General features: G+C 52.5%; 1 protein-coding gene and 1 long non-coding RNA gene across 2 annotated transcripts; one reads left to right on the forward strand and one right to left on the reverse strand.

Annotated features, from left to right (window-relative positions):
• Positions 1 to 1,224: 1,224 nt before the first annotated feature.
• Positions 1,225 to 9,039, forward strand: LOC140000173 (maestro heat-like repeat-containing protein family member 7). The gene is made up of 19 exons (XM_072029954.1): positions 1,225 to 1,639; positions 2,247 to 2,317; positions 2,460 to 2,588; positions 2,730 to 2,809; positions 2,969 to 3,092; positions 3,374 to 3,463; positions 3,550 to 3,654; positions 3,876 to 4,053; positions 4,780 to 4,886; positions 5,115 to 5,264; positions 5,486 to 5,640; positions 6,002 to 6,140; positions 6,406 to 6,543; positions 6,722 to 6,898; positions 7,254 to 7,409; positions 7,751 to 7,852; positions 8,062 to 8,164; positions 8,359 to 8,418; positions 8,828 to 9,039. The coding sequence occupies exons 1-19, from the start codon at positions 1,225 to 1,227 to the stop codon at positions 8,953 to 8,955; spliced, it is 2,607 nt and encodes an 868-aa protein (XP_071886055.1). The 3' UTR covers positions 8,956 to 9,039.
• A 4,861-nt stretch (positions 9,040 to 13,900) lies between these two features.
• On the reverse strand, positions 13,901 to 24,334 carry LOC140000309 (uncharacterized). The gene is made up of 2 exons (XR_011805478.1): positions 22,375 to 24,334; positions 13,901 to 15,021 (listed from the first exon to the last, which is right to left on the reverse strand). It is a non-coding gene; the product is annotated as an uncharacterized lncRNA (long non-coding RNA).
• Positions 24,335 to 25,338: the final 1,004 nt, after the last annotated feature.

Genomic DNA, 25,338 nt, shown 5'->3' on the forward strand with positions numbered 1-25,338 from the left:
AGTCAGGATCAGGGTGGTTTGAACTGCCAGGGAACGGACCATGGGTTCCGGGTCGTTCTCTGAAGGCTGGAGGGCTGCAAAAGAAAGAAGAGCAGAGATGAAAACCCACTCCTTGCAGAGATCCCCAGGCATCCCCTGCAGAGCATGCCAGCCCCACTCGACTCTTCCCCAGGCCAGGAGGAGCAGGAGGGACAAAGGAATCCGTTGAAAGCTGCTGCTCAGCAATGTCCCAAATGCAGCCCCCAGTCCTTCCCCACCTGCGCACCACAGGTCAAGTGGGGCACCTTCACAAGCTGGTTCCCTCACCACCTGCCTCCATCCCTTGGGAGGATTCACACACTCCAGGAATCTCCTGGACTCTTTCCTCTCGCTATTGTGCTTCCCCATGAGAGCAAGGGCTAGCAATCGTGACCCTGCTCCTAGCTGCTTGTAGGCTGTCTCATCTCCCTCTTCGTCCAGGTTGCGTGCTCTACAACAGGCTCCCACCTTCTGTCAGCCTTACTGCCCTTTCCCCTGACTCTTCCTCAGGGACACTCAACCCTTTCAGCGGCACTGCCCAGCTCCAGGCTGGGAGGCCATTCCCTGACACCACGGGCTACCCCGTCTCCTCTCCCTCGTTCCTATGGCTGCATTGCTCCTCCGCCCTGAAGCATTTCCCTGGAGCAGGGCAAGGCACGGGGGCCTCTGCCGCTGTCCCCCCAGCCCTAGCACACCCCCCACTGCCCTCACTCACCGCTGAGGATTTCATCCAGCTTCTCCTCGCTCTGGTCCTTGCAGTAGCGTGCAGCAAGACCTAGACACAGAGAATCTTATCAGAGGCCCGCTCCCCAGCAGCTGCCTGGGGGGCATGCCTTCCTCCTCATCCCATTCAGAAGGATCCTCTGGAGTGGAAGACTTCTCAAAGAGAAAATAGCGGCTCCTCTGGGCGGGCGGTTGCGGCATTGTGGGACGTGGGCTATGCTCGGGGACTCCTCGAAGGCCCTGTGCTCCTGCCCTGTCCGTCACTGCCGTGCACCAACACTGAGCGTCCGAGCCATGGCTGTGCTCTTATAAGGTGGAGCCCTGGGGTGTCACGAAGTGACGTCACAATGGGTGCCCACCCAGCCCAGGCACGTGCCACAGTGGCACCCATTGTGACGTCACTTGGTGACACCCCAGGGCTCCGCCTTATAAGAGCGCAGCCGTGGCTCGGACCCTCAGTGTCGGTGCACGGCAGCGACGGATATGGAAGGAGCACAGGAGCCTCAAGGAGACCCTGAGCGCAGTCCAAGTCCCACAATGCCGCAACCACCCACCCAGACGAGCCGCCCTTTTAACCTTGCGAGCTCTCCCACTTCAGAGGCTGCTTCTGAATGGGATGAGGAGGGAGGCATGCCCCCCAGGCAGCCCAGACTGGCCTGGCAGGAGACCTGGTCTTCTAGGGGCAGCAACCAGCCAGCAGAGGACAGCTTGCTGGCAGAGGACAAAACCCCAGTCAAGGCCATTTTGCCGGTAGAGGACAGCAGCCTGGCAGAGGCCATTTCTCAGGAAGTGGGCAGCAGCCCGGCACAGGACAGGAGACCGGTAGAGGACAGCTTAGTGGTTGAGGACAGCGGTTCGACACAGGATAGCAAGAAGAAGTCGCAGCTGCTGGATTCCAGTGAGTCTTAGGGATGGGGTGGGGAGGGTTGGGGACACAGAGACCGCAGCTTGACTCCAGGACTCCTTTCCTGGGTAAAGTGGCGCTTGGGCTGACGGGACTGAGCTTCCTCCGCAGCACCACAGAATCCCAGGACGCTCTGGGCTGGGGGGGACCTCGGCGATCACAATGCTTCCCCCCAGCCCATGCTGCCCAAAGCCCACCCAGCCTGGCCGTGGGCAGTGCCAGGGAGGGGGCACCGCAGCCTGCGCCAAGGCCTCACTGCCCTGGGCGTGAAGGAGAGAAATCCCTGCCTGGCCAAAAGAAACCTGCCCTCTTTGAGGTTAAAGCTGTCACCCCTTGTCCTGTCACTGCAGTCCATGATGAAGATCCCCCTCCAGCTTTCCTGGAAGCCCCTTTGGGCACGGGGAGGCTGCAGCGAGGTCCCCCCGCAGCCTTCTCCAGGCTCCACAAGCCCAGCTCCCTCAGCCTCTCTTCCCAGCGGAGCTGCTGCAGCCTCTGGGCATTCCCGCGGCCTCCCCACGTCCTTCTGGGGCTGGGGCCCTTCCTCTCCTCACCCCTGCATTCAGCCCCTCTCTGCAGCACTCTTTGCTTTCGTCCTTTCCAGGTAATATATGGAAACTGCGCAGAAACTCGGCTGTGCAATCTATCAGGGCATATGTCAGACGGAAAGAAAAGGTAATGGCAGCTACTTGCATCGCAGCAGTGCTCCTGGAGCTGCCCTCCAGGGGTCCCACACAGCCCCAGACCCCTCAAGGCTTTGGTCCTGATGGCCGTGGGTGTCCCCCTAATGCTCTGTTGGTGTCTTTGTGGCTGCCAGGGCAACGAGGAGCAGAAGATAGTTTTCCTCATCGAAATCTGCGATCTGTGCAGATGTGTCACCGAGAAGGGTGTGCCGATGAACTTGCATGGCTTCTGCAGCAAACATAAGCTGGTGGAGCACATCATGGTGAGAGGATGTGCAGCGGGTTGGGGAAGGGGCAAGGCCCCCCGGCACCAGCCCCCTGGGAGGCGAGGGCTGGGGCAGCGCTGGCTCTGCTGCTGCTGGGTGCCGGCGGCTCCAAGGTCTCATCCTGCTTGTGCTCTGCAGGCGCTGATGGAAAAGGAGCCCGTGGACAGCTTGCGCACAGAATTCTGGCAGATCGCCATGGAGACTGTCGCCCTCCTCAGGTGCGTGCCCAGCCCCTGGTGGCAATGTCCTGGTGGCCCTGAAGCTGGCAGGGAGGCTGCCCGTCCCTCCCAGGGATGCCTGGCCAAGGGAGGTCCGTGTCCTCCTTCATAAGCCTCGAGGCACTGCATCCAACAGGCTCCTCTCTCTCTCTCCTTCAGCAACACCGTACCAACAGCACTGCATGGCAAAAGGGAGAGTCTCCTGAACGTGTGCTGCAAGAGCGTCTTCTTTCTGCCTCCGGAGTCGGACATGCCAGAGACAGAAAGAGCGCTCTACGCCAAGGTATGTGCTGGGTGAGGTACCGGCACCCCCAGTCCTGCTGAGCTGCTGCCTTGCTTCCCCGTGCTGACACAACCAGAGACCAGTGCAGGGCCGGGGCCCAGATTTGCTTTCCCAGCCTCACCCTTTCCCCTTCCCGGGCATGATCCCGTGCTGTAGGATGTCTGCACGCAGCGGCTTTTTAGCCCCAAAGCCACCCCTGAACTCCAGAGGGGCTCAGAGCCAGCTCCTGAGGGTGAGGAGGGCCACAGAAATAATTCGATGCTCTTCTGTCCTCCCTGCAGACTATGGATGCCTTGGACACCATGCTGGAGGGCTTCGTACTCAGCTGTCCCATCACCAGTTTCAACACAGAGATGCAGAATATGTTGAAGGTTTGGCATTTGCAAAGAATTTCCAAAGAATCCTCTCAGGTCACATTTGCAGACCACTGTCAACCCAGCAACTTCTCTCCTCGCAGGTGATGCTGGACTTTGCTGGCTCCAAAAACTCAACTGTGCGCGAGAGAGCTGTGAGGAGGATTGAGAGGCTGATTACTTTCATCCGCTGGTATTTGGTGACCAAGGTAAGGCACAAGGAACCCTCCACCCTTTCCTGCATCCCAGAGCATCCTGCCATGCAAGGGTGCCTGTGAGGCAAGCCTCGATGTACGTGAGGGCCTCAGCACTGTGAATCGAGGGTCTTTGTCCCTCCTTCACCCCTGCTCTTCCCTCCCCAGGCCCTGCTATCTCAGGGGCTGGCTCTGCCTCCACTAAGCCCTTTGTCTCTCCTCCCTTTTTCATACAGATCTTAGAGAACTTTGAAATCTATAGCGAAGATGAGCCCAAAGATTTCAACCTGTGCATCCCCATCCTGGGCAAGCTGCTGGGCCACCTCTTGCTTTTCAGCAGTGGCGATGATTCCATGGGACACGCAGCTTTGAAAAGTCTTTTTCACATGTACACAGTCGTCACAGAAGGAAGAGGTAAGAAGGTGTGGTGGGCAATGTCCATCTGCACACAGACATCTGCTGGTTTGTCTACCTGTTCTCCCCGAGTATTGTGAAGGATTGTTTTTGTGCTTGGTGGAGGCTGCCCACAGAATTCTGCCAGGTTCCCTGACCTCCTCTGCTCCTCACAGCAGCTTCCCGCAGCATTCTGGCTATCGTTTTCCGCAGAAGCTAGACACTCACCTGATGTCCAGGAGCAGTTCTCTGCTGCTGTCCTTCCCAACCCTCCCCAGATCACCTACCACACTATTTTGTGGTCTCCCCCAGTCTAAGCCATCAATCGATGAGCACTTCCCAAACCACATCTTCCCTGAGGAGTGAACAGCAGAGCCAGCCGTGCATCACCAGGGATGGTGACGCCCTCCAGAATGCTCCCTGACTGTTTGCTCCCTGCCGTCTTAAAGGCAGGTGTCAGGGGGCTTCCTGCACGTCCTGACCCCGAGCAGAAGGGGGTCTGTGACACGCTGCTACCCCCACAGCACCCAACGCCATTGCTTCTCCTCCTTCTGCATCATCCCTGAGGTCCCTCTTGCTCCCAGCACTCCTCACCTTGTGCTTTACATCCCTGCCCATCACTCTCCTCGCCATGGGTCTGAGCCTCCCTCCTCAACCATTCCTAGTGAAAGTGCTTTTCAATATTTGGCAAGCTTGTTGGCAAAGATGCTCTTCCCTACTGACTCTTTGGTGTTGCCCCCTGTTTAGAATGCATATTGAGAGAGGACATGGAAAAGTATGCAAAGAGACACCAGAGTTTGGAGGATACAACATTTCTATTTTCTATAACATCAACTCCCTGTGAAATTGCCAAGGTAATGAGCTCTGGCCTTGCTGGGGATCTTGTCCGCAGCATCAGCAGGCATCTCGTGTAGGCAAAGGGGTCCAGAACCGGTGGGGCTGGCACGGCCTCACTCGCCCTGGTGAGAGGGTTCCTCTTGTTCCCCGAGGGCCCTCTCTCCAGAGCTGCCCTTGCTGCTCAGCTAAGCAGCACCCTTGGGACACTCAGTGAGGCATGTCTTCCCTCCTCCTTCTTCCCACAGGGGTTTGGAGGACATCTCTTCCCTGCTGAGAGGCTGGACATCATCCTCACAGCCCTTGAAGCTTTACAAGACTCCAGCATCCATGACAAGCAGGGGGCCTTCAGCGTGCTGGACGCAGCCTTGGAGGACGCTGGCTACTGGCTGACAGATGTAAGTGGCCTGTGGCCATGGCCCTGCCCTTGAGCTCTTCCAGGCGTTGTTCCTCTCTCCTTCCCTGCCTCCCTCCCCGCCTCCCTCGCACATCGGGGTCTCTTGGGCTCCAGAAGCCACCTGAAGCCAGCAGAGAGCAATGGAAGGGGCCAAAGTTTGAGTGGCAGCTGTGGCAATGGCTGCGGTCTGCTGGCAACACCATTCCCACTTTGTCCCCCAAGGTGCCAACGATCATGGAGTGCATCAGGAAAAACCTGGGCAGCATCCACACAGCATCGGCGTGGCAGTGCCTGGACTCCCTGCTTCTCCAGCTGACCAACGTGATGCCCAGGAGTGAAGTCAAGAACCTGCTGCAGTTCTCTCGGCCACGTGGCAGGTCCTGGCCTTAATATCCTTGAGGGCTTGTTCCGCGTCGGGAGATGCACCTGGAGACTCTCTGCTTGCCACACCAATGGCAAAGGGCAGGACATCCCCAAGGAGCACAGCCCTCCTTCCCACCAATGTGTTCCAGCACTACTGGGCCAGCCAGGGCTGCAGCAGCCCAGCTGTCCAAGGCAGCCCAGAGTCCCCCTGCCCCCAGGGAACACCAGCTCAGCCCCCTCCTGCCTGCCCAGGCTGGGCCCTCAGTGCTCCCCAAGTCACAGGGGCTGCAGGACAGCCTGGGTCCTCTGGGGCTGGCCCAGTTTGTGGCCCTGCGGCTGAGGCAGCCTCACTGACAGAGTATTCTGGGCTTGCAGCACTGACCTGGGCATGTGGGAGGTGATCCTGGCCATGCCGCAGACCTTGGAGAAGGTTTTAAACATCATGATGGAAGACTTGCCGCTGTGCAACTGGTGCACCGCAGTCACCGAAGACACCTGCATCTGTCGCTTGGCTGTGAGTTCCCAGATGAAACCTTGCTCCCAGCAGGGCTACGTGTGCCCCTTCAGGCACACAGGCACAGCCCTGTGCCCGTCTACCCCCAAACTGCCAGCTCCCGCAGGACGTACGGACACATGGTCCCTGGGGCCGGCAAGCCCCCGTAGCTCCCCGCGCCTGGTGCCTCTTTGGTGCCAGCTGGCGCTGCCCCATCCCTGCCCAAAGGTGGGAGAAGAAGAGGCTGCAGGGGGCCCTGCCAGGCTCTCACTGCTCTTTCTTGCAGATGCTGGCCCAGAATCACATTTCTGAGGAGGACTTTGGTAACCCAGTGCACCTCCAGAGCTACCTGAAGCACCCAAGCCCAGAGATGCGCTTTTTGGTTCTGAAAGGGCTCTGCACCGTGTCAGAGAGCCCTGAGAAGGTGAGCGGGCCATCGTCATGCAAAGCCATGTTGGCAGCCTGGGGCTTTGCTCTTCTGCCCTCCCGTCCCTCCCCGCTGCCAGGAAGCAAGGCAGGAGGCTGGTGCTCAGGAACCAGAGCCCTTTGCCCAGGGTGGTCTCTCACTGCCTCACGGAAGGGAAATGGTGTCTTTCCTACAGGCAAGGAAAATTCAGGTCTTGCTGCCAGACATTGTGGAGGCTCTGCAGGACACCAACACAGACATGCTGATGAAGGCCCTGCCTGTGCTGAGAAACGTGATGGCTCATGTGGAGAGGTGGAAGGCCAGTGGCCCGGCTCTGCAGCTGGCTGAGAAGCTCCTGCCACTCTTTGACCACGTAAGTGTGCTGCGGGAGCCCGAGCCCTCAGCTGGGCCCCCTGTAACGAGGGCTGCCCTTCAACCCGGCCCTGTGGGCAGCACTCAGGCAGGGCCTTCCCAGTCTCCTCGTCAGCCCAGGCGCTGGGGAGCTCTACTTGGGCATGGCTGGTGCGGCTGGTGGCGAAAGTGGGTGGCTGGCGGGCAGCCTGCGATGGCAACCGATTGCGTTGCCCTTCACGGGCACCAGGCCTTGCAGCTGCCCCTGAGCAGCTCCTTTGGGAAGGATCCAGAGCTGAAGCATCTCACAGTGCTTGGAGATCCCTTCACATCAGTCAAGCTGATGCTGAAATTCCTCCTGTCCTCCTCCCTGCCAGGAGTCCAGCCAGGTGCGGGAGCACTCCATCTGCCTCTTCCAAGCTGTGGTGAAGGCTGTGCTGCGGCAAAGGAAGAAGGAAATTAAGAGGACAGTGCACAGGAGCCTTCTCCCACTCTACTTTCACATGAGAGACCAGAGTGAGAGCGTAGCAAAGGTACAGATCTCAGAGCTGAGCAGTTAGGTGGGCAAGGGTGTGCTGATGCCACAGGGTTGCTCTGGGGGATCACAGAATTTCTAGGTTGGAAGAGACCTCAAGATCATCGAGTCCAGCCTCTGATGTCTGGCTGTGATCTCTGGGATCTCTCTCATCGTGAGCTGCCTCCGATGGTGGCTGTCCCGTGGCCTTGCCTTGGCCACTGAACCCAGTGCACGCTGCTCCCCACCACAGCCTCCCATAACACGCTGGGAAAGGCTCGCAGCCCTGCCAAGAGGAGGGGACAGAGGGTCTCCTTCCCAAGGCTGTGCTGCTACCTCCCAACCTCTGCTGCTCCGCAGGCCTCTGGGGAAGCTCTCGCCGTGGCTGCAAAGTTTCTGCGACGCAAAGAGCTCAAGCGCTTGGCCAAGACAGAACAGACGTGGAACATCAGGGAGTGCTTGGTAAGGACCCATCTTGGTTTGCCCCAGCTGGGCAAACGTGCCCGGCCAGAGCCCGCTGCCTGCAGCCGCATCCTCGCTCCCTTCCTGCCAGCACAGAGCCCCAGGGGGCTGTTCTGCAGGCCCCTCTGCCCTCCCTGCCCCCAGGATGCTGGAGGAGACCCTGGAGAGGGTGTGCAAGCCCCGTGACCCTGCGTTCTCTCTCTCTCCAGCTGCAGCAGGACAGAGGCAGAGTAGAAGAATACCTGCGGCAGAGCCAGCCCTACCTGCAGGCCACTCAGACCAACTTGCGACTTGAGGCCGTCAGATTCATTGGTGAGCCCAGCCCCTGAGTCCCTCTTGGGGCAGCCTTTGGCAGCCCCAGGCACAGCCCTGTTGCCCCCAGAGCCCCCCGACTGGGCCCTTGCTCCAGGGTGCAGGAGGGGGCACAGCCTGGCTGGCCAGGCCAGGGGCTGCACTGCTGGGAGCGTGCTGGGGAGCGGGGCTCTGATAAGATTCTCTGTGTCTAGGTCTTGCTGCACGCTACTGCAAGGACCAGAGCGAGGAGAAGCTGGATGAAATCCTCAGCGGTGAGTGAGGGCAGTGGGGGGTGTGCTAGGGCTGGGGGGACAGCGGCAGAGGCCCCCGTGCCTTGCCCTGCTCCAGGGAAATGCTTCAGGGCGGAGGAGCAATGCAGCCATAGGAACGAGGGAGAGGAGACTGGGTAGCCCGTGGTGTCAGGGAATGGCCTCCCAGCCTGGAGCTGGGCAGTGCCGCTGAAAGGGTTGAGTGTCCCTGAGGAAGAGTCAGGGGAAAGGGCAGTAAGGCTGACAGAAGGTGGGAGCCTGTTGTAGAGCACGCAACCTGGACGAAGAGGGAGATGAAACTGCCTCTTCCTGGCCTGGGGAAGAGTCGAGTGGGGCTGGCATGGTCTGCAGGGGATGCCTGGGGATCTCTGCAAGGAGTGGGTTTTCATCTCTGCTCTTCTTTCTTTTGCAGCCCTCCAGCCTTTATGTAACGACCCGAATCCCACGGTCCGTTACACGACAGTTCAAACCACCAAGATCCTGACGTCAAGGCGTTACAGAATGTCAGAACTGCTATCTCGACTGCTGTGCTGCTGTTAGCCCCGCAGCAGTCCCCAAAACCCTTTTGTAAATATTACTATAAATCTTTAAATATTACCCATTTTATAAGTATGACTAAATTCAGATCGAGTTGAGACTTCATTTGTAACAAGCCTAACGTTCAGCTCTCCAGGAGTAGACCCAATCTTCCAAGTTCCTGTTATGGGTCCCTTTTCTCCTGACCCATCCTGGAACCTTCAAAGAATTTCTGAATCCCTGGAACCCTCTAAAAGCTTCCAAATCCCTGGCTGTGCCTGTATCTAGAGGTGTCTAGCAACCCACCCAGTGCCTCCCAATATTGCTTAGAGGCCCCAGCACCCTCCCAGTGCCCCCCAGTGTTGCCCAGAGCTCCCCAGCACCCTCCCAGTGCCCCCCAGTAATGCCTATGGACCTTCGGCACTCTCCCAGTGCCCCCCCAGTATTGCCCAGAGCGCCCCAGCACCCTCCCAGTGCCCCCGAGTAATGCCTATGGACCTTCAGTACTCTCCCTGTGCCCCCCCAGTATTGCTCAGAGCCCCCCAGCACCCTCCCAGTGCCCCCCAGTGCTGTCTTCAGCCCCCTCAATTCTGTTCCAGTGTGCCCCAGTAATGCCTGGAGACCCCCCCAATTCCCTCCCAGTGACCCTAGTGCTGTCCTGAGTGTCCCCAGTTCCCTCCCAATGCGTCCCAGTGTTGCTTAGAGCCCACCAGCACCCTCCCAGTGCCCCCCCCCCAGTAATGCCTGCGGATCTTCAGCTCTCTTCCAGCGCCCCCCAGTGTCGCTCAGAGCTTCCCAGCACTCTCCCAGTGCCCTTCAGTAATGCCCAGAGACCTCCTGTAGGCATTACTGGTGGGCACTGGGAGAACACTGAGGGGCTCTAGACAGCAATGTGGGGCACTGGGGTGTTATTGAGGGGCTCTGTGCAGTACTGGGGGGCACTGGGAGAGTACTGGGGGCTCTAGCTACTTCTAGGTGGGTACTGGTGGCTCAGGGGAGCACTGGGAGGGTACTGGGTGGTCTCCAGGCAGTGCTGGGAGGCACTGGGAAGGAATTGGTATGCTCTGGGCATCACTTGGGGATGCTGGGAGGGTACTGGGATGCACTAGATGCGTACACTGGGGACTCTGGGGAGCACTGGGAGGAACTGTGAGCACACTGGGGCACGGGGGCCAGCACTGGGGGTTACTGGGAGGGTACTGGTGACCTCTGGGCAGAACTGGGGGACACTGGGAGGGAGCAGGGGGGTCTCTAGGCATTACTGGGGGTCACTGGGAGGGTGCTTGGGGACTCTGAGCAATACTGGGGGGAACTGGGAGAGAACTGGGGGCACTCAGGACAGAACTAGGGGGCACTGGGAGGGAACCAGGCATCTCCAGACATTACTGAGTGGCACTGGAACAGAACTGGGGGGGCTAAAGACAGCACTGGGGAGCACTGGGAAGGTATTAGGGGTCTCCAGGCATTACTGGGGGCACTGGGAAGGAGCTGGGCATCTTCAGGCATTAGTCATTCAGTCATGCAGATGCCCACGTGCCCAAGAGTCACGCTACTGAAGAACATCAGAACAACGAAGAAGTGGATCGAGCTTCGAAAATCAAAGTGGCTCAGGTGGACCTGGACTGGGAACGTGAGGGTGAGCTGTTTGTAGCCCGATGGGCCCATGAAACATTAGGACATCTGGGGAGGGATGCCACTTACAGATGGGCTCGTGATCGAGGGGTGGACTTGACCATTGAGGCCATCACACAGGTTACCCATGAGTGTGAGACCTGTGCTGCAATCGAGAAAGCCACGAAAGTAAAATCTCCCTGGAACAGGGGGAGATGGCTAGGGTTTCAATATGGTGAGGCCTTGCAGATTGACTATATTGGACCACTCCCAAAAACTCGCTAAGGCAAACGGTACATACTCAGCATGGTAGAAGCAACTACTGGGTGGCTGGAAACGTACCCTGTAAACCACACCACGGCCCGAAACACTGTCTAGGGCCTGGAAAGACAAGTATTGTGGCGTCATGGTACACCAGAGAGAATTGAGTCTGACAATGGGAGTCATTTCTGAAACAATCCTTTTACCTTCTGGGCCAAGAGGCATGGTGTTGAGTGGGTGTAGCACATCCCTTATCAAACGCAAGCTTCTGGGAAGGTTGAGAGGTACCATGGACTGTTAAAAACTATGTAAAAAAAATGATTGTGATTAGTATTGGACTGGCAATGACATCAATGAATATGAAAGGGAAAAAGCAGGGGACTTTTCTGTCACCCTCGCTTAAAATTTCTTTATTGGGATGGATTTAGGACAGCTGTGCTCGGGATGGTTTAGTGGGGACTGTTAGTGTTAGGTCAGAGGTTGGACTCGATCATCTTGAGGTCTCTTCCAACCTAGAAATTCTGTGAAATTCTGTGATTCTCTTACGAGCATTAGGTGCTGGGACGTGGAAACAATGGGACACAAATCTACCAGAAGCCACTTGGCTAGTTAACAATAGGGGGTCTGACAGCCGTGCTGGTCCTGCTGAAACAAAACCCCTACACACTGTGAAAGGAGCTAAAGTTCCCGTAGTGCATGTAGGAAGGTGGATGGGGAAGGCAGTGTGGGTTGCTCCTGCCTCGAGAAAAGGCAAACCCACTCGTGGGATTGTCTTCGCCCAAGGACCGGGTGTGGTGGTTTTACCGTGCTGGGCAGCTAAACCCCATAAACGCTCTCTCACTCCCCCTCCTTTAGATGAGGAGGGGGAGAAGTAAAGCAAAGAACAACTCACGGGTTGAGATAAGGATAATTTAATTAAAGGGAAATAATTATAATAATTAAATAAAGACTACCATGAACTAAACAATTTAACTAAGGGGAAATAAAAAGGGAAAGGGGAAAAGGGAGGGGAAAAGGGAAAATAAAAAGAAGGGAGGAAAACAAACAAACAAAATAAATGAAGGCTATATGGAAGTGCAGAGGAAAGAAATTATTCTCTACTTCCCACAAATGAGCGATGATTGACCACGTCCTTGAAGCAAGGCCTCAACGCACGCAGCCGGTGTTCGAGAGGAGGACCGACGTCTTCTCAACGAGAGCCCACCCCTCCCCTCTTCTTCCTGTTTCCACCTTTTATTGCTGAGTGTGACATCCCATGGTATGGAATATCCCTTTGATCGGTTTAGGTCAGCTGCCCTAGTGATGTTTCTCTCCTCACTTTTCGCCCATCCCCTAGGAGGGTTAGAGAAAGGCCCAATACTGTGCCACTGCTGCTCAGCAGTAGACACAACACTGGTGTGTTAACACTGCTGTTCCAGCTACAAGTGCAGAGTACGGCACTGTATGGGCTGCTGCCGGGAAAGTTACCATCTCAGCCAGACCCAGTACAACCGCCACCCCTTATTCCATAACATTTGTGTCACACTCAGATCCCCATACTTTAGCATACAAGCATTCTCATCATTATTCCTTGTCCTTTAACAGGACAAGGATTTAACAGGACAGGATTAATAGGCAGGTGTATCTTCTCATTCCATAGGTCTTTCTTGGAAAATGTTCATAAGAACTGTTGATGATTAGGTCTTCATCTGCCAAAGTGGCCACTCAAGGCAGGTGGAGTTGGATGTCTGGACACGAGCACCAGCTTAGCTCAAGTCCTTGTTGCACTTCCCGGCTCCTTGCAACGTTGACCTGTCGTTGATCCTACAGCATCTTCCTACAACATCTAACTTAGATTATAGATTAGTTTTCTCTAATCCGGCCCGGTCGGATTCAGAGTACTGAACCAGTCGGACGTTCACCAAAAACACATTAACTGTCTGGGGGTCCGTTCAGACATTCACCAAAAACGCATTAACCGTCTGGGGGTCCATTCAGACATTCACCAAAAACGCATTAACCGTCTGGGGGTCTGGTTAGATTCAGAACACTGAACTATCACAGATAACCACCCTCACCCTAGTTGCACTTAATGAGAGCTATCACAATGCAATCAAGTGTGGGTTATTACAGCAACAGATAATCAGGTTCTTTTGCATTGCCGGTGATGGTGACAGTCTGCAAAAGCAAGCTAGTATGCATGAAATACACAGGTGTTATAGGTGTTACAGGTGTTACAGATGTTATAGATGTTACAGATGTTACAGGTGTTACAGGTGTTACAGGTGTTACAGATGTTACAGGTGTTACAGGTGTTACAGGTGTTACAGGTGCGCAGCCTAGAAATAAAACTCGTTAAAAGTTCATCATAAACCAGAGTTTAACATACAAACTAATTGTCAGTATAAAACATAATACAGTGAGTATTAACAGAACAATAACAGGGTGAAGCATCTTGTTGAAGACTCCCTTGGCAGCTGGCAACCATCCAAACAAAGTGTCCCACCAACGGTGTCTCTCATCTCTCTTTACTCTTTCCATCACTCGATGTATTTCTTGTGTATCATGATGGACAGTAATCAGTCGTGTCCATTTTCTCGTACTTGTGTCATCATCTGCTTCAGGTCCTCATGTACCAGCAATTTCTTCACCAAGGTAAGGTTCATTCCTATAGGAGTAGGCAGCAGTTCATGAAGCAGAATATAATTAGATGCAATAAGTTGATAAGAAGAGACAGGAACTGAGTATTTAAAATCACATCCTAGAATTTTGGTAAAATTGCAAACACAAACATTAGAGTGATTACTGGTATCTACCACTGTATTATCTACAACTATAGAATCACAATGAGTTCTCATGCAAACGCAACCTTTCCCAATATATACAAGTACAGTTTCAAGGGTTTCATTAGGATGTATCTCAAAGTGGCAAATATTTTGCTCAGTGTCAAGAGAAATGTCTTGAGATTCCAGCGTGTTACTTTCACAGATGAAACCTTTTTGTTCATGCACAATACATGCATTTACATCAATTGTTTGCCACTTTCCTCCCTTTTGATGGGCCCATACTTTACGCTCTTTAGGATAAAGTATAGTTCCATTATGATTGAGTCCTAATGCAATGATTGGATATACATTGTATACAGTGGCATTACTTATAGTAAGTATAAAGGCAACAATTTTATCATTTTCTGCATAATGGGTAAAGTTGACTAATTGCCACCAAGCTTGAAATTCTTTTTCAAATTCTGAAGCATTATCCTAAATCAATTTTCAAATTTCAGTGGGCAAAGTTCCTCCTTCTCCCTCTCTAATAATAGCTGCTGCTACAGCTTGTATCCATAACTGCGCTTGGATGCAACTCAAGGCAAGGGAGGTATTGCCTTGGGCTTTTCCAAGGGCATTTACAATTAATTGATGATCATTTTCCTCAATTTGTTTCCAATGGGGCAAAACATCTGATAGAAGCCATTGATTTGCTCCTAAGGCCAATAAGGATTATTTTATTGGTTTTTCCAGTTTCCTTAGGTCATCTGTAGTAGCAGTTATTCTACTCATTAAGACCTCAGCATCAATGCTATTTAAGATACCTAATCCTGTCCCTAATAACCCAGTTGCATCCCATGGCACGCGCTGAGATTGTTTTGGAGAACGTCCATGTAACCATGCTAACCAGCCGGTGTAGGCAGTTCTCAGAAAGGTGGTACATTGTGAGTTAATTTCAGAGATACTAATGTGCAGCGCTAGCTCTACCCTTTTTAGGGACCAACTAGGGTTAAAGAGAATTTGTTGTTGTCCCACATTTTTAATTATGTAAGGACCTGTGTTGAAGATGGAAGGAGTTAGACCAATGGGAAGCTGAGTCGGTTCGTTTTCAATAATCTGCAGGGGCAGAGGCTTCTTATCCTTTGACCACGAATCCAGACATGGCTTGAAGTTCAGCCATTCTTAGAGAATTGTTCCAACTCCATTCATCTTTTGAAAATATTTTGTTTCCATGTAGAACTAAAGTAGAGAGATTTAGGTCCTTTCTGTTTTGAGATGTTCCAGTGACTGCTATACTGTGACAATACATGGTTAAATGCCATGGTGAAACACCTCAGCTCCAAGCACAGCCACAGTAGCTAAGTTTCCTTTAAGGTCTGTAATTGCGTCAAGGTCAGGGTAAAGCATAGCATCATTAATCCAAACTGTTGATTCGTCATCTTCCAGCTGTCCCTATACAGTTCGCTCAGGGTTCCTGTGAACACAAAAGAAAATAAAATATGCTCGGTTGTATTCAACCGGCAGGGTTAGAAAGAGGGTGAAATAGCAATCTTTGATTTCCCATGCATAGAAATATTTGGGAGTAGTTAGCACTATTGCTACTGTTAGAAACACAGAGGGCTTTCACTATCTCTGCCATGTTTGGAACTGTGGCATTCAAAGGTGTAGTGTTAGCATTTAACTGTCTGTAATCCACTGTAAAATGCCATTGCCTGGTTGGTTTCTTTACTGGCCACACTGGTGAATTGTAAGGTGAATTGGTCCTTTTAATAATGCCTCTTTTTTCCAATTCTGTTATCACCCCGTCAATCCCCATAAGTGCTGCTGCTGACAACAGATACTGCCCGATCATTAATGATTTTAGAGGGGATAGGGGTATGGATGTTTGTAACAGGCTCAGTCTCATGGTGCCTGAATCCCTTTGATGTGTCGCGAAACTCCACACAGTTCCATCAGGGAGTTTCCACATACAACCATGCAGTCTGTCAAATCCTAAAATATTAGTGTATGCAGCACCAACTAATACTTCTACCCTGGTTAATTTTTGTTCCTCTGGCAACCAGAGTGAAATTTTTACAGTGGGGCACTGTTTTTCCACACCATTGATTCCCGTGAATTTAACCCTGCATTGACCAGGTGTTATGCTCAGGGTTTGTGCTGTCTCATGTGTAATTACTGACATTTGGGTCCTGGTATCAATAAGAAAATTTACCAATATTTTTGGGGGTTCAACAGGAATAGCGATAATAGGGTCAGAGTGTTCATTAGAGAGCCATTGAATTGCTAATGCCCGCTGAGCAGGGTGGCTCATTGCCCTCCCCGGGGATAAGAGTTTTTTGCCGACACAACTCACCTCGTTCCCTATTAGGTTTCAACCTCTCTTTGAATTTGGGATATCTGGGATTTTTAGTGTGGATTTGGCGGACTCGCCGAGAGTGGTCTTGGGATTTAATACTGGATGAATTAATCCAGCCCATTCGGTGTCCGTACTTATCTATGTCTTGTACCAATTCACTCCAGGTGGGAATAGGGGAGTTAGGATTTCGCCTACAACCACTATCATCATCCCTACAAGCAGCTAGTATGTGATCTTGGGTGTTTGCTACAAACATCTTAAGACAATCAGGGAGTCCACAGATGAGGGGTTAACCGAACCGGATCAATAGGAGCTAACATCGGGAATTTCCTAAATTCATCTCTTTCATATATCGCTTGAATACAGGCTGCTTTCTGTACTGCTACAGCCAGGTCATCTCCTGGTGTGGTGGTTAAAAATACTCCAGGTCTCCAAAAGCCTCCTACCTCTTCCTTACACAACATCATTCGATCTCCTCCTTTAAGAGAAACTCGACACACATACTCAACTTCTGATTCCCCTGACCGCCTTGAGAACTTCTCCTGTATTTTAACCAACTCTGCTGGTGGCAACGGAATTGTTTGCACAGTAGTGCGGATTTCATCATTATCATCAATAGTAGTCTCAGTCTTAACCAAAGGTCTCAAGGAAATGGATTGGGGTTCAGAATCAGAAATCTCTTCAACACCATCATCACTGTCAGACCAGAAATCACTGTCCCAGCTTTCAGGTTCTACACTATGCAGCCCTCCACGAATCTGTATGACCGGAGTGCAAGGCTGTACTTTGTTTAACAGATGACTAACCCTCTCCAGCAATTGTTTAAGATGATTATCCTCATGCACAAGTTTATCATTTTCACTCACAAGTTTGTCATTTTCATCCAAAAGTTTATCCACTCTGATTCCTAATGTTTTTCCCGTCTCCCTTTCAAAGGCCAATGATGACTTCAACACCTCAATCTCTGATTTCACAGAATCACACCGAATCACAGAATCTCTAGGTTGGAAGAGACCTCAAGATCATCGAGTCCAACCTCTAACCTAACACTAACAGTCCCCACTAAACCATACCCCTAAGTTCTACATCTAAACGTCTTTTGAAGACTTCCAGGGATGGTGACTCCACCACCTCCCTGGGCATCCCGTTCCAGTGCCTAACAACCCTTTCAGTAAAGAAATTCTTCCTAACATCTAACCTAAAACTCCCCTGGCGTAACTTTAGCCCATTCCCCCTCGTCCTGTCACCAGGCACATGGGAGAACAGGCCAACCCCCACCTCGCTACAGCCTCCTTTAATGTACTTATACAGAGCAATAAGGTCACCCCTGAGCCTCCTCTTCTCTAGGCTGAACAAGCCCAGCTCCTTCAGCCGCTCCTCATAGGACTTGTTCTCCAGGCCCCTCACCAGCTTCGTCGCCCTTCTTTGGACCCGCTCAAGCACCTCGATGTCCTTCTTGGAGCGAGGGGCCCAAAACTGAACACAGTACTCGAGGTGCGGCCTCACCAGAGCCGAGTACAGGGGGACAATCACTTCCCTAGTGCTGCTGGCCACACTGTTTCTGATACAAGCCAGGATGCCGTTGGCCTTCTTGGCCACCTGAGCACACTGCTGCCTCATATTCAGCCGACTGTCCACCATCACTCCCAGGTCCTTCTCTGCCTGGCAGCTCTCCAACCATTCCTCTCCCAGCCTGTAGCTCTGCTTGGGGTTATTGCGCCCCAGGTGCAGGACCCGGCACTTGGCCTTGTTGAACTTCATGCAGTTGACCTCAGCCCATCGGTGCAGCCTATCCAGATCCTCCTGCAGAGCCTTCCTACCCTCGAGCAGATCGACACACGCACCTAGCTTGGTGTCATCTGCAAACTTACTGAGGGTGCACTCAATGCCCTCGTCCAGATCATTGATGAAGATATTAAAGAGGACCGGCCCCAGCACCGAGCCCTGGGGGACGCCACTAGTGACTGGGCTCCAACTGGACTTGGCTCCATTTACCACAACTCTTTGGGCCCGGCTATCCACCCAGTTTCTAACCCAATGAAGCGTGCGCCAGTCCAAGCCAAGAGCAGCCAGTTTCTTGAGGAGAATGCTGTGGGAGACGGTGTCAAAAGCCTTGCTGAAGTCAAGGTAGACCACATCCACAGCCTTTCCCTCATCCACCCAGCGCGTCACTTTGTCACTTTGTCTGCCCTCCGGCCCTTCTTGTAGATGGGCGTCATGTTTGCTAGCCGCCAGTCAGCTGGGACCTCCCCCGATAGCCAGGACTGCTGATAAATGATGGTTAGGGGCTTGGCCAGCTCCTCTGCCAGTTCTCTCAGTACCCTTGGGTGGATCCCATCCGGCCCCATCGACTTGTGCACATCCAAGTGCCGTACCAGGTCACCAACCAGTTCTTCGTGGATAGTGAGGGCCACATCCTGCTCCCCGTCCCCTTCCACCAGTTCTGGGTACTGGGTATCCAGAGAGCAACCGGTATTGCTGCTAAAGACTGAGGCAAAGAAGGCATTCAGCACCTCCGCCTTTTCCTCATCTCTTGTAACTAAGTTTCCCCCCGCATCCAGGAAAGGATGGAGATTCTCCCTAGTCCTCCTTTTTGTGTTGATGTATTTATAAAAGCGTTTTTTGTTATCTTTAACAGCAGTAGCCAGATTGAGCTCCAGATGAGCTTTGGCCTTCCTAATCTTGTCCCTGCACAGCCTCGCTACATCCTTATAGTCCTCCCTAGTGGCCTGCCCAATTTTCCAAAGATTATAAACCCTCTTTTTTCTCCTAAGCTCAAGCCACAATTCTCTGTTGAGCCAGGCTGGTCTTCTTCCCCGCTGGCTCATCTTTGGGCGCATGGGAATAGACTGCTCCTGTGCCATTAGGATTTGCCTCTTAAAGAGCGCCCAGCCTTTCTGGACCCCTCTGCCCTTCAGAACCGCCTCCCATGGGACTCCACCAACTAGTGTCCTGAGCAGCCCAAAGTCAGCCCTCCGAAAGTCCAGTACAGTGGTTTTACTGGTTCCCTTCCTGGCCTCGCCAAGAATAGTGAACTCCACCATTTCGTGGTCACTCTGCCCAAGACTGCTCCCGACAATCACATCCTCCACCAGTCCTTCTCTGTTTGTGAAGAGAAGGTCTAGCAGGGCACCACCGCTGGTAGGTTCACTAATCAGCTGCGTCAGGAAGCTATCTTCCACACTCTCCAGAAACCTCCTAGACTGCTTTCTCTGGGCTGTGTTGTGCTTCCAGGATATGTCAGGGAAGTTGAAGTCCCTCACGAGTACAAGCGCTGACGATTTCGCAACTTCTGTCAGCTGCCTGTAGAACTCCTCATCCGTCTCCTCATCCTGGTTCGACGGTCTATAGCAGACCCCGACCAGGACACTAGCCTTGTTGTCCCTGCCGATCCTAACCCAAAGGGACTCGACCTTGTCATTCCTAGCCTCGAGTTCTACAACATGGAAAGACTCTCTAATATAGAGAGCCACACCGCCACCCCTTCTGTGCTGCCTGTCCCTTCTGAAGAGCCTATAGCCAGGCATCGCAGCACTCCAGTCATGAGACTGGTCCCACCACGTTTCCGTGATGGCAACCAAGTCGTAGCCTGCCCGCTGCACGATGGCTTCCAGCTCCTCCTATTTGTTACCCATGCTGCGTGCATTGGTGTAGATGCACTTCAGCTGGGCCTTTACCTTATCCTCCGGCCTTGCCATTGCTCCTCCTGGCACAGCCCCAACAGTCCTTGCTTCAGCCCCATCCCCCTTCTTACCTAGTCTAAAGCCCTATCATTGAGCCCTGCCAGCTCCTGGCCCAGGATCCTTTTTCCCCTAAAGGATAGGGACCCGTCTACAGCCATCAGACCAGGTGCTGAGTAAACTGCCCCATGGTCAAAAAACCCAAGATTTCTGCGTAGGCACCAGCCCCGGAGCCACGTGTTTAACAGGTGGGCTTTCCTTGTCCTCTCCGTACCCCTCCCTGTCAACGTAGGGATGGACGAAAACACTACCTGCACTCCTGCTCCGTCCACTAACCGTCCCAGCCCCCTAAAGTCTCTTTTGATAGCCTTCAGGCTTCTGTCATCAATGTCATCACTGCCCGCCTGGACTATCAGGAGAGGATAATAATCAGAGGGGCGTACCAGGTTGGGGAGCTTCCTGGCAACGTCCCTGACCCTGGCCCCAGGGAGGCAGCAGACTTCCCTACGGGTAGGGTCAGGCCGACAAATAGGGCCCTCTGTCCCCCTAAGGATAGAGTCTCCCATGACAATCACCCTTCTTTCTTTCTTGGTGGAGGCAGTCCTGATGCGTGGAGTCGACCTCCTCGCCCTAGGCATCCTCCTGGGAACACTTTCTATCTCTTCCTCAGTTGGTGGTCTCTCAATCTCCAGGGCCTCAAACCTGTTTCGTAAGGGCACCTGGGAAGGTGGGGCCGGAAGGGGAGGGCATCGCCTGCCCTGTCGCGCAGGGACCTGTCTCCACTCCTCCTCAACTCCCAGATCCCCTCCCTCTGCCCGACGGCGACAGGGCAGGGGGTCCACCCCCGTTTGGGGTGTCTCACCCCGGTACCTCTCCTTGAGGCCCTGCAGGGAGTTGCTCCAGAAGTCTATCTCCCGCTCACACTCCCTGATGGCCCTCAGCCTCTCCACCTCCTCCTTGAGCTCTGCCACCATTTCAAAGCTGTATGTTCCGCATCAGAGATCAGTTTGGGAGCAGGAGTTTCCTTAGCTTTTTGCTGAGCACAAGACAAACAGGCTCCTAACACAGCACAAATAACACCTTTACCCTTTCTTTGACCAGTCTTTTGTGAAGCCTGACACTGCTCAATGCGCTCTACCACTTTCTCCTCATCTTTCCAAAACTTTTGGGAAAACTCCTTGTAGTGGGTTTACGTGGCAAGGTTTTGGTAGCAGGGAGCCATAGGGGTGGTTTCTGTGAGAAAGATCTAGAAGCTGCCCCATGTTTGGGAAGGGCCCCATTGTTTTCCAGATCTGAGCCAATAAGCCATGTTGTTTTGCGCCTCTGTGAGAGCATATTTAAGACAGGGAAAAAAACGCTGTGCCACACAGCAGCCGGGAGAGTCAAGGGAGTGTGAAAACAGCCTTGCAGGCGCCAAGGTCAGTGAAGAAGGAGGGGGAGAGGTGCTCCAGGTGCCGGAGAAGAAGTCCCCTGCGGCCTGTGGTGAGGACCTTGGTGAAGCAGGATGTCCCCCTGCAGCCCATGGAGCACCACGGCGGAGCAGGGTTCCACGCTGCAGCGTGTGGAGGAGACCACGGTGGAGCAGGTGGCCCTGCACCGATGGAGGCTGCCGCCTGTGGAAGACCCCTGCCGGAGCAGATTCTGGGCCACACCTGTAGCCCATGGAGAGGAGACCACGCAGGAGCAGGTGACCTGGCAGGAGCTGCTGCCCGTGGGGGAGCCAGGTTGGAGCAGTCTGCTCCTGAGGGATGGACCCCGTGCTACGGACCCATATCTGGAGCAGTTCTGGAAGAGCTGCTGCCTGTGGGAAGCCCACGCCGGATCAGTTCATCAAGGACTGCATCCCGTGGGTGGGACCCCACAGCACAGGGGACGAGAGTGACCGAGAAGGAGCGGCAGAGAAGAAGTGCTGTAGACTGACCATAACCCCCATTCCCCCGTTCCCCTGCGCCGCTCGGGGGGAGGAGGTGGAAGAGGGTGGATAGGGGGGAAGGTGCTTTTGGTTTCTTTCCTTTGTTTCTCACTTCTCTAGCTTGTTAGTAATGAGCAATAAATCTTACTATCTGTCTTCTTATGCTGAGTCTGGTTTGCCCGTTACAATAATTATTGCGTGATTTTCTCGTCCTTATCTCAATCCTTGAGCCCTTTTCACATATTTTCTCCCCATTCCTCTTTGAGGAGGGGGAGTGAGAGAGCGGCTGTGGTGGAGCTCGGCTGCCCACTCGAGCGGAACCACGACAGTCCTTCCCTGCCTGGGAAGGGGCACATTTGTATTTTTGCAGTAGTTTATCCATAGCAATCCTGCTGACTACACCAATTTTACTGTCGCGTTAAGGGGTTTAGCTGATTAACCGTTACGGGCCCGATCGGATTCAGAGTACTGAACCAGTCGGACATTCACCAAAAACACATTAACTGTCTGGGGGTCCAGTCAGACATTCACCAAAAACGCATTAACCGTCTGGGGGTCTGGTTAGATTCAGAACACTGAACTATCACGGATAACCACCCTCACCCTAGTTGCACTTAATGAGAGCTATCACAATGCAATCAAGTACGGTTTATTACAGCAACAGATAATCAGGTTCTTTTGGATTGCCGATGATAGTGACTATCTGCAAAAGCAAGCTAGTATGCATGAAATATACAGGTATTATAGGTGTTAGAGGTGTTACAGATGTTATAGATGTTACAGGTGTTACAGGTGTTACAGGTGCGCAGCCTAGAAATAAAACTCGTTAAAAAGATCAAAGACTCTATAGAGATTTATAAGCAAGTATTCAGATCTCACCCAAAGGCGTCCCAATTGGGGGGAAGAGAGGCCCAGCCCGTCGACTGATCCCAGGAGTCAGGAGGTCCTAAGGATGTTGTATGTCCTCGGGATGGTATCTCCCCTGACGGTGGTATCTTCCCTGCCATCCCCTCTCTCTTGGGCCAATTTATATTATTTTCTATCTTTTAGGTGGAGCTTGAGTGGCTCTAGTCAAGCATATCTTAGTTATGATTGGTGTAAAGTTTTCCCATCTCTGTTTAAAGTAATAGGCTCCGAGAAATTCAAAGCGCATGCTCAGTGAAGGGTGGTCGCACCTTGGAGGCAGGTAGCTTTTGGGATGGAGGTGTGTTTTGGTATTATAATGATATTATAATGAGCAAAAAGTACACTAGGGTACAGCATTTGTCAAAACATGACAGGTCTTTGGCTTAGGGTGGCAAAAAGTGCAGCTTTGTGCACAAGAACAATCGAGGCCCCACCTGATTACAGAGCCCAGCTGTGGTGTCTCCACTCCACTCTACGCTCCGTGCTGTTCCTTAGGGCTAGCACACCAAGTTTCCCCAGCGCGATAGCATCTAAGGTTGGGAGCCTAGGGAATAATGCAGTTATGCCCTACCCTGAATGCCTCTTCAATGCTGTACCTTTTCCTTAAAAATGTGAATGTTAGTTTTATTTTCCTAGTTACTTCAGGCAATTACACCACAACACGTCAGCCCCTGTAACAGATCCATAGCCTGTCCAAAGCCACTCCAAACACTGCAAAAGGCCCTGCAGGCACTCCAGCTCCTGAAGTGGGCCCAAAGTTAAACCAACCCCTGTGGCAGGCCCTGTCACTACTCCAAAACCTGCAATAGACCCTGCAGCCATTCCAACTAATCCCAAAATCCCTGCAGACAGAACAACTCCTGTGTTGGGCCCTGCAGACACTCCTGCCCCTGCAGCCACTCCTGCCCCTGCGATGAGCTCCATGGCTGGGCCAGAGAACCAACTTGTGCCAGTATCGGTTGCCTCTTCATGCAAGAGTAAACAATGGGTGTGAAAATCAGTTTTTCTTAAGAAAGGAAAGAAACTCCTACCCAGACAAGAAAGGGGGAAGAAGAAGATGAGGAAGATTTCCTCAAAGTTGTGCCATCATGGAAGCAGGAGGACAAAGAAGCAGAGGTCATATAAGCATCAGAAACCACCAATTCCTATCCTAGGATAAGCTACAAGATATGGGGACAGATTTCATCTATCATCTCGGTGAGCACATTGTCACTTGGCTGCACCAGTGCTCCAAGAAAGGGGTCAATAGCCTGGAATTAAAGGGCAGGGAAGCAAAGCTGCTGGGATCCCCGTCTAGGGAAAGACTGGCTGACAAAACAATTGGAAAAGGGGAAAAAAGAACTTACTCCTGTTAACATTAAGGAAAGGTCTCCCTTCAAGAAAAATCTTGTCAACCAGGCAAGTGGACCACCATGCAGAGGGGTATCCGGTACCTGAGGGAATTAGCCATGCTGAAGGTGATTAGTAGAAACCTAGACAATGAGCAGCTATCCAAAGATGCAGATGAAGTCATGTGCACATGACCCATGTGGCAGAAGTTTTTACAGAGCGCACCATCATCTTGTGCTAACTTGTTGGTAGTAATGAGCTGGAAAGACCAAGAGAAACCCATGGTGGATGAATTGGCTAGACAACTCTGGCATTACAAAGAAAGTCTCTGTTCTTCCCTATGGGCCTGCATCCTGTCTAGAGAGAAACTTTCCCAAGAGGTCCAAGAACTACAAGAGAATACATCTTCCTCCCCACCTGCACGAACCAATAGCTCAGCTATTAGGTGTAAGCATCCCTCTGCTCAATAAAGTTGATATAGTGGGTGCATACTACATGTCACCCTATGGTTTTGACTGTGTGACCATGAAGAGGCCATGAGAAAACGGGATGCAAAAATCTACCCTACCTCCACCCTAGAGGCATAGATGCATGAGGCACAAGGAAAAACATTGGCAAAAAGCGGTTCTTCCGAGAAAATTGCTGCTCCAGTTTCTAGTCAGCAGTCCTCCAAACTAGAGGTTGGACTTAGAGGTTGGACTCGATGATCTTGAGGTCTCTTCCAACCTAGAAATTCTGTGTGAAATAGAATAATGAATACCATGATCTAGAAAGGCCTGACCTCAAGCCAGAAGGAAGATGGGGGCAATTGGGTGTATTGGACTTTGAGCCTGGCACATCACACCCACAGAAGAATCAGGTTCTAGTGGACAGTGTACTGTAATGCCATCAAGCTACAAAGGGCCAGAACCCATTTGCATTTCTTGAATGACAGGGGGGTCCCAAGAGTTAACTGCATTAGAGGCTGAAGTGAGTCTAACTGTGTGGAAGAAGAGTGGCAAAATCACCCCACTGAGACTGGCCCAGATGCTCTGTGAATACTTGGCCTAGACTACTTCAGGAGCGGGTATTTCAAAGATACAAAAGTTTACTGGATGGACTCCGGACATAACTGCCTTGCAGACAGAGGATATCAAACATTTGTCCACCTTGCTCACTCTCTGTCCTGGTTTTAGCTAGGATAGAGTTGGTTTTCCTCCTAGTAGCTGGTAGGGTGCTATGTTCTGGATCTAGGAGAAGAATGTTGATAACACACTGATGCTTTGGTTGTTGCAGAGCAGTGCTTACACTGAGCCAAGGACTTTCCAGCTTCTCACTCTGTCCTGCTAGCAGGCAGGCTGGGAGTGCAGCAGGAGCTGGGAGGGGACAAACCCAGGACAGCTGATCCAAGCTGGCCAAAGTGGTATTCCGTCCCACCTGATGTCATGCTGAATAATATATAAGGGGTGGCTAGCCGGGGTGGTGGGGCTGGCTGCTCGGGGTTAGGCTGGGCATCTGTGAGTGGTGCGCAACTGCATTGTGCATCACTAGTTTCGTACACAGGATTAGTAGTAGTACTATTATCATCATTATTGTTGTTGTTGTTATTATTATTATTATTATTTTCCT

Source organism: Anas platyrhynchos, chromosome 33 (assembly GCF_047663525.1).
Source record: "Anas platyrhynchos isolate ZD024472 breed Pekin duck chromosome 33, IASCAAS_PekinDuck_T2T, whole genome shotgun sequence".
Classification (NCBI taxonomy): Eukaryota; Metazoa; Chordata; class Aves; order Anseriformes; family Anatidae; genus Anas; species Anas platyrhynchos.